A 14,561-nucleotide genomic window follows, 5' to 3' on the forward strand; every position below is an offset into this window, starting at 1 on the left:
GGGCGGGCGGGGTCAGGCGCGCGCCTGCGCGGGACCGGCGCGGCGGAGGCGGGAGCGCGGCTGCGCGTGCGCGGGGCCGGCGGCGAGCGGCTGCAATGGCGGCCAGCGCCAAGTCCTTCCTGGCCGACGCGGGCTATGGCGAGCAGGAGCTGGACGCCAACTCCGCCCTCATGGAGCTGGACAAAGGTGAGCCCGCGCGGGCTCGGGGCTGTCGCCGGCCCGGGCAGCGGGGCCGGGGTGGGAGCTTTGCTTGGTGCCGCTGTATCCACGGCGGGGGGCGGAGGAAGGACCCGGGGCTGGAGGTACCTGCTGTAATTCCTGCTGTCTCCTTTAGGCCTCAGGTCTGGCAAACTCGGGGAGCAGTGCGAAGCCGTCGTTCGCTTTCCCAGGCTCTTCCAGAAATACCCGTTTCCTATTCTCATCAACTCGGCGTTCCTAAAGCTAGCCGATGTTTTCAGAGTGGGGTGAGTACTGTCGGGCAGGTCCTGTCCATTCCGGTCTGAGCCGTAGGAACGCCCTGTGCCTTGGAGTGTCGCTGCATCGGAGTCTGGGATGTCGTGCTTGCCTGATAACACCGCTGCAGTACCCAGTCTGTTGAGGTTGTGCTTGATTTAAACTTGTTTTCCAATTCTTTAGTGGGTTTAAGTGGCTGTGAGTGATACCGACAGTTCCTTTCCTTCTGTCCTGATTTGAGGATTCTTTCCCTGACTAAGTTCACTCCCTGACTAAATTTTGCTCCCTAAGCACGTTCAAATCATAATTCATAAATGGATGAATGATCATACGTGCAAATTTAATCTCTAACAAAGCTCGAAGTAGAGCTTTCCAAGTGCCTACTGTCTAAGTGATGTATATAGTGGAATCAAAGCTGCTTTGTAAAAGCTTACAAAAGTTTTTGTTGATGTAGTGGAATCTTCACCGTTGTCTTCAGGAAGGAAAATAAATTTGCTCCACACTTGACAGTGATAATTAGACTTCTCTGTCTTGGTCTTGGATGTGTTTTTCTAGTAGATTTGGATCCCTGTGTGTGCACAAAACAGGCATTTGCTTACACTCCTCCTCACTGGTGTCAACAGGTTCATTTCCCTGGAACTGGGCTTTAGTTTGACACTACCTGAGCTAGAAAATAAAGCAATAGTATATTAACAGTGTCTTTTTTACTGTATCAGTGTACTCAAATGTTTCTAAAGCGTAGATATTTCCTTGTTTTAATTTGCCCTCAAAAGTTGTATTTAACTAATTTAGTATTTGAAGTGCTTGAATTTTCATTACAGAATAGCCTGACAAAGAAATGTGTGTATTTTCTAACAGCAACAACTTCCTGAGGCTGTGTGTACTGAAAGTTACCCAGCAGAGTGAGAAGCACTTAGAGAAGATCCTAAATGTGGATGAATTTGTCAAGAGAGTTTTCTCAGTAATCCATAGCAATGATCCGGTTGCTCGGGCTATTACACTCCGGTATGTATGGCATGAGCCATCCTGATTTCCTTCAAATCTGTTGGTAACTATCAAAGTGCTCATCTGAAATAAAACGACAAGTACAATATGGGCCAGGGCAACCCCTGGTATCAATCCAGGCTGGGGGATGAACAGATCAAGAGCAGCCCTGCTGAGGACTTGGGGGTGCTGGTAGATGTAAAGCTGGACATGACCCAGCAATGTGCACTGGCAGCCCAGAAAGCCAAACGGGTTCTGGGCTACATGGAAAGGACCCTGGGCAGCAGGCCAAGGAAGGGGATTCTGCCTCTCTGCTCCCCTCTGGTGAGAGCCCTCCTGCAGTGCTGTGTCCAGCTCTGGGGTTCTCAGCACAGGAAGTACATGGGGCTGTTGGAAGGAGTCCAGAGGAGGCCACAAAGATGGTTAGAGGGATGGAGCACCTCTCCTATGAGGAAAGGCTGAGAGAATGGGGATTGTTCAGCCTGGAGAAGAGAAGGCTTTGGGGTGACCTTCAGCCTTCCAGTACCCGAAGGGACCCTACAAGAATGATAGAGAGGGACTTATTACAAGAGCATGCAGTGACAGGACAAGGGAGAATGGCTTCAAACTGAAAGAGAGTAGGTTTAGATTAGATATTGGGAAGAAATTCTTTATTATGAGTATGATGAAGCACTGGAACAGATAACTCAGAGAAGTTATGGAGGCCTCGTCCATGAAAGTGTTCAAAGCCAGGTTGGATGGGGCTCTGAGCAACCTGATCTAGTGGAGGGTGTCCCTGCCCATGGCAGAGGGGTTGCAACTGCATGGTCTTTAAGGTCTTTTCCAACCCAGGCCATTCTATGACTCTATGAGTGAAATAAAGGAGGCTTTTTATACATTGCTCATAGAGTTAAAAGCAAAACAATGTCTTTAAAAGGGGTGAATGATAAGGATCAGTGCTAACAAGAATAAGGGTATTAACCTTTTATGATGGTGAGAATTTTGTGGATGGATCCGGCAAAACAGAATTTGCGGTGTTGAAATTTTGTGTGCTCAAGAGAAGAACACTGAATCTGTTGTATGCATAATCCACACAGTAGCTATATGCAATATATCACATGTTGCCTATGATGTGTTTAGACTAAGTGAAAGTGCTTCCTTTTGTGGCAAAGTAGTTTTTGTTAACTTGTAACCAAAATTTACACAAACCTTGTTACTTTTTCATTCAGTGTTGTCCTAGAAGTTTACTGCTTGTTGGTCTCTGATCAATAACTTCTAAGGAAGTGCTGTTATATTACTGATTGCTTTGAACTTCTGGGAATCAAGTGGGAAAACAAATAAAATTAATCTGTCTTTAACATCCCTGTCCTGCTGGTTTGTCTCTGGTGTGTCTCTAACGCTATCCAACATGATCCTCTTAACTGCATCTTCCAGACCCTGTGCAGGTGAAATCAAATGTGAAGAGAGCACTTTCCTTTCTCCCTTTATATTCTTTTCTTATCTCCATCTAGAACTGTTACTGATTTCACTCTTGGGAAATGGGAGGCATTAACAGGCATTTGATTGATTAGCTCATATGTCCATTTCTTTTTTCTTTTGACATTTCATTTGAGATTATACTTTCATGCCCTGGTATCTCAGAAATCTGTAAATACAATATGTCTGCATGTTTTCTTGTAGTTCCACTTCAGTGTTCTAACATAAGATTGCAGTTGTGCAATTGAGGGTTATCTGCTTAAGTCCCAGGAATCCTCTCAGTTTGCAAAAATACTTAAATTACTAATAAATTCACAGGATACATCAAATAAAATCTTAAAATAGCTGTTGGTTCAGCAATTTTAGCGTAAAATCTTCTGTTGATTTGGTTTTGTCCTTCTTGAATAGTGTCAATAAAGAAGAACATGTTGAAAGAAAGATCTGGTGACACTGAACCGTGCCATAAATCAAATCCCTCCTGATGGGAGAGAATTTTCTAAAAGTCCTTGCAAGGAGTTTCAAAGATAAACCGAGACTTTTCCTGGAGTTTCAATGCTGCTGGACAGTTGTTTATTAAGTCTTATCAGAGGAACAGAGCCACTAGCGTGACCCAGGTACAGCACAGAACACAGAAAGCAGGAGTGAATTCTCTAATTATCAATACTTACACAGCCTTTTAAAGATAATTTAAGTAATGGTTACTAAAAATGAATACTATTTTCACTTTCCTACCAATTATTCAGTAACACAGGCAGGAACTGCGGAATTCTCTGTCCAGTCATTCCAAACTACTTTTACTGCAGAACATGGAGTAGTAGAAGAAGGAGAAGAAGGTTTAGAGAACAACAACAATCCTCCATTTTGATATTTTTTACTCTTATCTATTTACTACAAAGAGAAGCCCAAAACCTCTAAATTTTTCACCTTGTGACAATCTTACATAGTAGTCTATCACCTAATTCACACCACTGTATTTTCTAGTTCTTGTCTGATCATTGGTAATTTTTTCCAAGGTTGGAGGTTAAAACAGTGTTGTTCAGGGGGGTAAGAAACCTTAAAAACAGGCAGAGAAATATTCTCGGCACTCTGGGTTCCTACAATCTGATAAAACAAAATTTTGTCTGTGGAATTTTATCGGTAGATAACCGTGTGTAAATATTTGCACAGAACTCTTGCTAAAGTTACCATCAGTATAAATCCTGCATTCATTCTTCTTTTAATTGGATTATGCTAAATATGCCTGAAAGGTATCTTGGAGATATTTTTGGCAAAGTTGATCTGCTACTTTTTTAGCAGTTACACAAAAGGTGTTGCACTATTTTAACTAGTAACCTTATGTTACATCAGGGAAAGATGTTGGAAACAAATCATTCCATAGTGCACTCTTAATTTTAAAAGAGTGTTTGGTAAGTTTCTCACTGTGTCAATTTCAAGCTAAAAGCTATCAAAATGTAATTTTTATCAAACCACTGATACAACCCACATGATGAAATCTGTTACATTTAATTATATGCTTACTTTTAGTATTTGTTTATTTCTGTAGCCAACATGAAAGAGCACATACTTAGATAAAATATAAATACTTTAACCAGTTTTTTTACATTTTTATCTGGTTCCATCATTTCTTCATGATCATTTTTCTTCCTGACTTTGCTGTGATTGATTTCTGTAGGATGCTGGGCAGCATGGCATCTATCATTCCAGAAAGGAAGAATGCACATCACAGTATTCGTCAGAGTTTGGATTCCCATGATAATGTGGAAGTTGAAGCTGCTATATTTGCTGCTGCCAACTTTTCTGCACAATCTAAGTAAGATCTATTTTTTTTCACTTTTTCATATTACAGAAAATGGAAACTCCATTAACACTGCCATTCACAAACCTTACTGTCTTCTGTTGTGCTGTCCTTTATAGCAAAACACTTAATTATGTGCAGTAACAGTATTGTAAGGAAATCTGAATACAAGTTCAGCAGATTTTTTTTTTCTAAAATGGAAAGCTCATAAATATGAGAATGAAAAATGGAATAGCAGCTTTTATTATGAATTATTTTGTGGATGGCATATTAGGGAGCAAAATGTAGTGCAGCTTGTCAGTTTTTGAAAGCTTTCATTTTATCATTTGATCATGCCTGTGTGCAGGGGTTCTGAAAAGGACAGATTTTGGCAGGCACTCTTTTGTGTAACTTTTAATCGTTAAAACACAGTGTTTGGTAGGTCAGTTGAATTTTTTCTTAAATTTTTAATTACTTAATTTTTTGTTTTTCATTTCACCTGATACTTTCTTTTCTCCACAGGGATTTTGCTGTTGGAATATGTAATAAAATCAGCGAGATGATTCAAGGTACATGTGTATGTTGAATGATAAAGAGGAAACGCTTTAATTTCTCTGAAAATTCTTTATTATTCATATTTACATATTAGATATCAGAATGCTGTTGCCCTCAGATGATTCCAGTTTTTAAATTAGCTGATCAATAATCTCTCTGGTTATCTTAAATCCTCTTAAAAATTAAGTTTTCGAAGCACCTGTTTGGTACAGAATAAAAGCCCATCTCTAGTGTGATGAATAAACTTGCATAGACTCTCACAGGTTGCTTCAGATGAGTTAATTTGTGTGTTACCTGCAGTGAAGCAAGGAGCAGCTTTCTCAACCAGCCATGAAAGTGCTTGGTAGTGCTGTCATTTCACACCTAGCTAGTAAATGGGTTACTGGAAGCTACTGCAGGTGTTTGCACCATCTGCTTTCAGCAGCAGCAGCAATCCAGACATACTCTGTGCCTCAGAACTGCCAAAAAAAGCCAGCCCAAGGACTAACTCTGCCTGTGTTTCTTTCCTTGTTGTAGGTTTGGCCACACCTGTGGACTTGAAGCTGAAGTTGATCCCTATTCTGCAGCACATGCACCACGATGCGAGCTTGGCCTCCAGCTCCCGGCAGCTGCTGCAGCAGCTGGTGACATCCTACCCCTCCACCAAGATGGTCATTGTCACCCTGCACACCTTTACTCTGCTTGCTGCTTCTTCTTTGGTTGACATTCCCAAGCAGGTAATTCTTCCTCAGGCATGCCTTCCACTTGAAGTGCAAAGTTCATTTAAGAAACACTCAGATTCTGGCTGCTGATAAAAAGAAATGTGATGGCTGTGCTGGATTGGTTGCTCCCAACCATTGAGGAAGAGTACCTTGAAAATTGCTGCTGCTTTCATAGTTTTTGCCTTTTCTGGTTCCATTTTCAGGTGACCCCATCAAACCCACTAAGCTTTTTTTACAGATCATAATTTATCTTTCTCTAAATCAGCTGGGATTCAAATCAATTAGGATAGATCGCATGCAGGAAAATAAACACCCTGACTTTTTCTGAAAACACTTCAACTTGCCTGTAGAAGCCAGGCTTCACTTTGCACTTCTGTATATTGTCTTGGGTTGTGGGTGTGCCTTTTGCCTTTCTTTCATGCAAGTAAATGAATATTTCAATAGCACAGAATGCATTTAAAATGTATTTTTTGGGGAACTTTGAGGAATTTCAATTGGTTGCTTAAATTCAGGACTATAAACCAAGTAATGAGAAAGCAGTGATAGAAAAATACAATGCTTCTATGCTCTGATAATGAGCTTTGTGGATGTGATTTATAGAGCAGGTCTGAGCACAGTGATACTTGAGACTCATCCAACTAATCCTTGTAAAGGAGTCATGAAAATCAATTTGCTTTCTTTCAGCCCTGTACAGCTGTGGAAGGCTGGTGTCTGTGACTGTTAGATAATAGCATTGATCTGTCTGAAACTCTCTGCTGTGGCTCACTTCTGTATTTCAGATGATGCTTTTGATGGTACTGAATCTAAGACTACTGAAACAACATGAGAACACTTAATATGCTGCTTTAATTTTTTTTTAATGGCAGTAAGCATGGAGATTTAGGCTCTACTTCTGCAGCACAACAGCCAATACTGCTTAAAACTGATGTAACCAGGGTGGGAGTGGAGACTAAAACCAGGGCTGGTGTGTTCATGCTTTTTCAAGTTAGTTTTGTCTCAGTGTGCTCAGCATTTCTTCCCGAGTGCTTTTGAAGAGACTTCTTTCTGGCAGCATCTCTCTTAAACAATGAATTTATTTTGTTGCAGATCCAACTTCTGTTGCAGTACTTGAAAAATGACCCCAGGAAGGCTGTGAAGAGGCTTGCAATCCAGGATTTGAAGTTACTGGCCAACAAGACACCACATACATGGAGCAGAGAAAATATTCAGGTCTATATGTTTTTTAAGCTAAAGTTTATTATGAAACTTCCCAGTGAATTGTAGAATTCTTTCCAGAAGAATTATTTGGGAGATAAAGAAAGGAATAACATTCATCCCCATATCCTTAAGTTAGGTTACTCTGCCAAGCAGAGTTGCCAAGTATTAATGAGCAATTCATAGAATGTCTTCAAGTGGATAAGTTGACACTCAAGGGTTAAAGTTGAATTATTATGACTGAGGGAAGGCATGTGCCATGTAGTAGGCCTTTGTACAGTGAGGAAGTAGCTTTTCCATCTGACGAACTCATCTCAGATAACAGGCATGAATGTTTACACTGATCTTACCACACCAAAGCTCTGGAGCAAAACAGAGCCTCTAGGATTTGTCAAAACATATCATCCAGCGAGGTGTACTTGAAAGGTCAAATGGAATTTTGATTTCATTTCTTAGAATTCATGGCTTATCTTCAATAGTAGCTTTGTGACTGCTGTTGTATGAAGAAGAGAGTGTTTATAGTGCACCTGTGCTATTTGGGGAAACTAGTGTTATAGTGTAGGTATTACTGCTGCCTTCTTTCAGTCACAGTTGCATGTGAACATTTTTTTTTCTCCTTTCTCTTTTTCCAGTAGAAATGACTATGAAAAATAACTTCAGTTTAGGTTAATGGGAAAGTAAATATTTCAAGAACTTAATGGCACAGGGTTACAGCTCTACTTTTTCCTGGGTCATTTTTTCTTTGCTTTTGTTACTCTTGGAAGCTACTTTTGTTCTATGCTGTTGGAGCATAAGGCAGCTGGGAGGAAAAACTATGCTGGGTTTTGTTAACAATCATCTGAGAAGTAAAGCATGTACTGCTTTGTCCCCAGTTCTTGGAGATGATGATTTGGAGTGTGCAGAGGTTTTTGTGTTAGTGAAGTGCTTTATTCTTCATAATGGGTTAACTCCAGAAATGTATTTCCTTTTAGGAATTTTAAGGGATTGCTTTATGGATTGCTCTATGAATTTTTTGCAGAGAAAGTGCTACTCTATCCCATTATATCTGGTTAGTAGTTATCTCAATACGAGTGAGAGACATTGATAACATGGCTTTCACCATCAGGTAGTGTCTTGAAGTAAAGTGGGTGTCCTGATGGTTGAAATGCATAGGAAAAAGTTCTACTGATGTCAGAACTAAACCAGTGACTAGATTAATACAAAACTAATTGTCGGAAGCTCGTTACTGCTTTCTGAATGGCATGCAGAAATAATAAGAGTTTTTCTGACTTCTGAAATAAAAAGTCATCCTTTTGAGTTGGGAAATTGTTCTCCATAGTAATGTTTATACAGCAGGGACTGGAACAGACTCTGCCTTTCCCATGGCAAGATGTGCCTCTTGTACCTTTTTACCAACAAACATTGGTTCGTTTCTTCAGCATTTTAAGTCTGTCCTGTGTAGGTCAGTTGGGAAGTTTGGTCTTTGCATTGTGGAGGCTTCACTGATTTCTAGACATCAGCTTCAGAAGCTGTTGCTGCCTGTGCTATGGAATTAGCAGTCCATCCTGCTAATTCCTCTGTGCTCCTGGCAGTCTTCACAGTTACTGTTTCAGATATGCCCTGAGAGCTGATCTAATAGCACTGAGTAAAGCATCAGTGTCTTGGGAGACATCAAGACTCAATTTCTACCCCAGTCATTGGATCTTTCTCTGTCTGTTGATGCCACACTATTCAGTGGATTAGCAAAATACTAATTGGTACAAACCACAGATGTATTTAGAATTTAACCCTTACACAATATGTATGCCTGATAAGAACACCATGGGGGTTTTTTATGTTCTATGGAACTAATTGTGTTGTTTTTCTTTATTCAGGGTCTTTGTCACTCAGTTTTGGCACACTCTAAAGCAGAATATTTTCTATTTGTGTCTCATATTGCCATCCCTCCTGTTGGCTAAAAAAGCATCCAGAATCAGTGAATGACTAAATTGTTTGCAGTGTTGGCATAAGGAATTGAGAACAATGTGCATTTTAAGACTTATTCAAACCTAGATGTCATAAGGCCTGTGATGGGTTCTGGCAAAAGGCACAAAAGTATGGCAGGAGCTCTACTACAAATGAGTTAAAATATAAAATACACCTTAATATATTTATCAAGAACCTTAAAAGTCCTGTTGGACACCAATACTTCTACAGGAAATGACACTTGAAACTTAGCTCTTCTAAGGTATATATTTATATAAAACCTTGCAGATTGTTACAAGGAAAAATAATCAGTAGGCCTCAAACTGTCGTAAAGTCTTTTATAGTATTGGATCAATGAGACCTGATAATACTTTTGCCACTGATGTTTAATCAACAAATGACTTGTAATTGATGTTTTCTAGTGTATAAGACCCACTGTCACTTTTCTGCAAGCTGCATGTTCAGTCCTCTAAACCAGCTGCTTCAGGACTTGACTTTTGATTTTAGTACAGTATTTTCTGTGGGAAAACCTTGACTCTCAAAACTTTTCAGAGAAGTGCAGCTAAATTTTTCATACAGATAGCTCATGGGACTTCTTACCTCTGTACCTTTTTTCCTGCTGATTTTTAGGCACTCTGTGAATCTGCTCTTAACACTCCTTATGACAGCTTGAAAATGGGCATGTTATCTGTTCTTTCCACATTATCAGGGACCATTGCCATTAAACAGTACTTCAGCAGTGCTCCAGGTAAGAAAACTGGCTTAGATGGTTACCTTTGGCATTTTAATAGGTTGGTTTTCTACTGATGATCAGTTTCATCTAAACACTTTGTAGGATTTTCTAGAAGTATTTTTGAACTTCAGAACACCGAGAGTCACACTGTGTTCATCATATGTAAACTTCAAACGGGACACTGTATAGTCATGGATAATCATGGTCTCAGGTTTTGTTTTGTGGGTACTGTGGTATATGAAAATGGTTTTTGCCTTTGGGTCTTTAAGTTTTCTTCATTTTGTGAAGAAATGTATTGCCTCTCAAATGGCTGACCTGCATTCTGCTTAAGGTGTTTTAAAACCATGGATTTGCATAAGTTTTGAGTAGCAGGGAGGCTTCATGGTGTGAGAGTGGGCTGGCATGTTACCCTGCCACCCTTGTGAGCATGACCTGCAGCAGTACCAGATGAACCTTTCTGCTTTGTGACAATGTACTGGAGAAATTGGAGAAGAAGAGTAGACTTTAAAAGTGATTCAAGGTATCTTGTTCTCAAAATTATGATCACACTGTTTTCTTTTTTCTTCTTGAAAGCCAGACTGCCCTAATGAGTATTATGAGCTCAAATACATGGGCTGCAGAAATGGGGGAAAAAAAATAGTACATCCTCTTCAGTCATTCTGGCATGGCTTAATAATTAATACACTCACCAGCTTTTTTTATTCAGACATAATATTTCTTAAGGCAATATTTCTCTGAGAAATCAACCTGAAACATCAACCTTTAGATCCAAATGTTCTTTCTCATGTGTCTAACTTGTGTAGTGTTCAAGAATGAGAGTCTGGTTTTGCCTGAGGAGAGAAAGCTATTTTCATCCTATTGTTTAAACAGAAGAAAGAACCCTAAATCAATAGAATTGTTTTGCAGAAAGGTACTTAAAGATCTGTGGTATATTTATGAACCGTGCAGTTTTATGTTCCATTTGCCTTGCTTTTATTTAGGAGCAGCAGCTACAACTGCAAGATTTGATTTGGTAAAACTAGCACAGGAGTGCTGTTACCACAATAACCGTGGCATTGCAGCTCATGGAGTGAGAATCCTGACCAATATATCAGCCTCTTGCCAGGAGAAAGGTAAGGGAAAGCAAGGGCAATGAAGAGGCTCTGTTTACAGTCAGGCTTATGCACTTAACATGTATTAACTCGTCCTGACTGTGAACCTGTCTGTAAATCTGTCTGATCCCTCATGCTGGTTAGGGAGAGTGGGGACTATAATCTAGTAGGAAATACTCTGTCTGATTTCATGAATGTTTGGGAAGATTCCATCTTTGTCTAATTTAGAGAAAATTACTGGGTAGAGTAGAAGTGGTGCTAAATAAATGCTTGTTTTACCTCTGCTGTAAGACTGCTGAAGTGTTGGTCAATCCTTGAAAGCCCTTTGCACAGAGTCTGTTGCAAAATAATAACAGGCCATTTAGAAGTCTTTAGTCCCAAGATTTATGCATGCTTTACACGTCACTGTGACTGCTGAATAGTTACCCAAGACATGGAATGGCAGAATTGTTTCTCATCAAAGTAAGGTAAAGCAGACACGTTAGGAAGATTCTTAATTGTCATGGCTGCAACAGCAGTGCAAGCATTACACCAGCTATGGTCAGAGAACAAACTAACCCTTTTAAACTCTTTTTAACTCTTTTTCTTTTTGTAGATCTTCTGCCTTTGGAGCAGGATGCAGTTTTTGGCTTAGAAGCTCTTCTTGTTCTTTGTAGTCAAGATGACAGCCCAGGAGCCCAGGCTACCTTAAAGGTGACATTACTGTTGTCTTCCCCTTCACAGCTGGAAGTTATAACAACAGCTTGTACAACAGAGAGGCTGGTGTGCACCACATCCTTTTTGGTGGAAGCATAACAGACTGGAGGGAAAAGAAGATTTTTCTAGTTTGTCCATAACCAGAGTTCAGAGCAGTAGAGAAACTGAGCATAGCTATAGTACAACTCCTCTCAGCTCTAGAGTAAGTGAATTGTTGTGGGGGGCAGGGAGCATTCCTCTCAGAGGAACAGCTGTAATAAAACATGAACATTGGATGGCAGTATCTCTGGAGGACAAAGAGAATCTTGGAGAGAACTTGCTTTTTGGAGATGGAGATGCAGTGTACATGGTCACAACACTTCTATAAATAATTATTCTTATTTTCCTACTTCAGAAACTACCAGTGATTTTTCTAGTTATTTACCTGTAAAGGCTGGTGATGTGAGAGACTACTGTTGTTTCTTGAATTTGTGGTGTGTCTTTGTTCAGGGAGCTCGGGGATAAAGGCTTGGGCTCTTAGAAAAATCTCACCGTTTTGTAGAGAACATGGCTGTGGAAATAGCAGATCTGTATTTCTGCAGTCATACTTGCAGATAAGTAAGTGTGCCTGGCTTTTTTGGTTTTGAAGACATGGTATTGATTGTACCTGTTGACTGTGTGAGTTGCAGATCACGCTGACTTGCATGGTGAAGCTGGTGAAGTGCCGCCCTCACCTGAGCCAGTCCGTGGTGGAATCCCTGCTGACACAGCTGCACAGTGCCCAGGACAATGCCAGGATCCTCATGTGCCACTGCTTAGCAGCCATTGCCATGCAGCTGCCTGTCTTGGCAGATGGGATCCTAGGAGACCTAATGGACCTCTATAAATTAATTGGACAATCTGCCACAGATAAAAAACAGGAACTCTTGGTAAGACCTCCCTTGATGGATAAAGTCTGTATGAAAAGCTGTGGATGGATTGTATTTTGAAAGGCAGCTAAGGCATTTGTTATGTCCAGGTTGATGTGCCTGTCTGTAGCCACTATTCTCAGTTTTGTTTTAACTTTAGACCTGCATATGTCAGTGTTCAGTATAGAGATAGCTCCTAGATGGAGCCTGAACTATGCAGTGTATTCCATTAGATTTTCCAGCAGATGGCACTGCTTAGGCAAGCCTGGCTCTTGAAATTATTGGGGTATCTCTAAAGTAGTGGTTGAAGGCCAAATGGCAGCTAGCTCTATTTATATAGGGTGCTCTGAAGCAAATGACTTAATATACTGTAAGAGAAAAATGCTTTCATCACATCTATTTGGAGAAGAATTTGAATTTTAAAAAGAAATTACAAGCTTTCTGTTAATTTATTTGGAGCATTTGAAATATCTCAGCTAAAAGGCAGAGTAGAGATTCTTTGAATGAAAATTACTTTTATCTGCAAGAAGTACTTGGATTGCTGTAACTACTTAAAAGATATGACTGAGAAGTTTTGCAGTTAAAACATAAATATGTAATTTTCTATGTAGTTTTGAGTCCAAAATAAAACAGAATTGGCTTGGGTTTTTTTTCTTTTCTTTAGTTACTGAAATATAACTTTCTTCCTCACTCCTCCACTCTCTACTAGGTTTCTCATGCCACAGTGATATTTGTTTCCAGTCAGAAAGCTTTGTCCACAGAAATCAAAACTGTTATTAAACAGCAGCTTGAGAATGCCTCCAATGGATGGACAGCCTACAGGATAGCCAGGCAGGCTTCCAGGATGGTAAGTGAAAATACCTGGAGAAAAATGGTTTGCTGTGATTGAAGGGATGTTAGGGATTTCTTTGAATTGGGTAAGGGAATAAGGAAGATTGTAGGATTTGGGAGGAGGAAGTGAATGGGGAAAAAAATAAAAATCACTTTCCCTCTTAATTCCCTGGAATGCTCATTCAGATATGTATCATTTAGGACAGTCATCCCATCAAAATGTTTTTTCATTTGTGTTTTTGAAGTATTTGAGAAGGAAGTAAGTGATGTCCTGGCACTTTCTTGAGCACACACCTAATCTGTATTGTCTGACTGTTCTTCAGAATGTGATACAGGTCATCCTGATGTATGCTTCTCTTTCTTCAATGTGAAGAAAGGAAGAAAAAGATACTGTTGCCCTTTTCCCTTCAGTAGCTTCATATTTGGGGTTAGAATTACACAGAAACCCTAATATGAGATGATGAGGTAAATTTCCATTTTTGTTTCTCATCTTATTGAATTGGCTTTTATAAATAAATACTACACTTTATACAGGCTGGCATTTCCATAAAATAAGCATTTGTGCTTTTATGTATTGTTAAGATTGCCATGATCAGATGATTGGTAAAAGTTTCATTGTTTCTCTTTTGAAGCTGGGAGTAGTCCTGGAGATGTTCTTGTTTTCTTATTTGTGTAAGTTTTGTAGAAAATCCCAGCCTTGCTTCATGTCCTGTTTCAGAAACATTCTTGTCGTTACAGGGCAACCACGACATGGCCAGAGAACTGTATCAAAGCCTGCTGACTCAGGTGGCTTCAGAACACTTCTACTTCTGGCTGAACAGTCTGAAGGAGTTCTCCCATGCAGAGCAGTGCCTGACAGGCCTGCAGGAGGACAACTACAGCTCCGCGCTCTCCTGCATTGCCGAAGCCTTAAAATCCTACCACAAAGGAATAGCGTCACTGACGGTCAGCACACATCTTTCGTGGTGATGTTTCTGTGTACTGCATCATGGCTCTTTGGTTTCTGCTCTTAACTCTCTGAAAAGTTCTTAAATATGTCTGGCATCTGCCAGACTCTCTGGTTCTTCTCTGCAGGCATCTCAGTTGTAACACACTGCATCTTGAGAGAAAAGATCCTGTAGCTCAGCCAAGTGTGATTAGCTAGATTTCTCTTTGCTTTTTCTTCTCCTTCCACCCCTCATTTCCTGCCTTGATTAGATCATAGGAAATGTGACAGATCTTGTTTAATTAAAGCTATCATTTTATAATTTTCCACTCCTTGCT

The 14,561-nt window shown here is 40.1% G+C and overlaps 1 protein-coding gene across 1 annotated transcript in view; it reads left to right on the forward strand.

The window, feature by feature from the left end:
* Positions 1 to 61: 61 nt before the first annotated feature.
* INTS7 (integrator complex subunit 7) overlaps positions 62 to 14,561 on the forward strand; it is a 36,670-nt gene continuing 22,170 nt past the window's right edge. Inside the window, exons 1-13 of the mRNA XM_042051451.1 lie at positions 62 to 186; positions 335 to 464; positions 1,312 to 1,458; positions 4,565 to 4,702; positions 5,189 to 5,235; positions 5,738 to 5,937; positions 7,009 to 7,131; positions 9,691 to 9,808; positions 10,774 to 10,905; positions 11,480 to 11,577; positions 12,249 to 12,488; positions 13,177 to 13,314; positions 14,037 to 14,243. Of these exons, the coding sequence (XP_041907385.1) occupies positions 96 to 186; positions 335 to 464; positions 1,312 to 1,458; positions 4,565 to 4,702; positions 5,189 to 5,235; positions 5,738 to 5,937; positions 7,009 to 7,131; positions 9,691 to 9,808; positions 10,774 to 10,905; positions 11,480 to 11,577; positions 12,249 to 12,488; positions 13,177 to 13,314; positions 14,037 to 14,243 (1,809 nt within the window). The 5' untranslated portion in view covers positions 62 to 95. The remainder of the gene's footprint in view (positions 187 to 334; positions 465 to 1,311; positions 1,459 to 4,564; positions 4,703 to 5,188; positions 5,236 to 5,737; positions 5,938 to 7,008; positions 7,132 to 9,690; positions 9,809 to 10,773; positions 10,906 to 11,479; positions 11,578 to 12,248; positions 12,489 to 13,176; positions 13,315 to 14,036; positions 14,244 to 14,561) is intronic.

Source organism: Corvus kubaryi, unplaced genomic scaffold, assembly GCF_017639235.1.
Source record: "Corvus kubaryi isolate FWS band 111438036 unplaced genomic scaffold, C.kubaryi_AGA036_p1.0 76, whole genome shotgun sequence".
Lineage (NCBI taxonomy): Eukaryota > Metazoa > Chordata > Aves > Passeriformes > Corvidae > Corvus > Corvus kubaryi.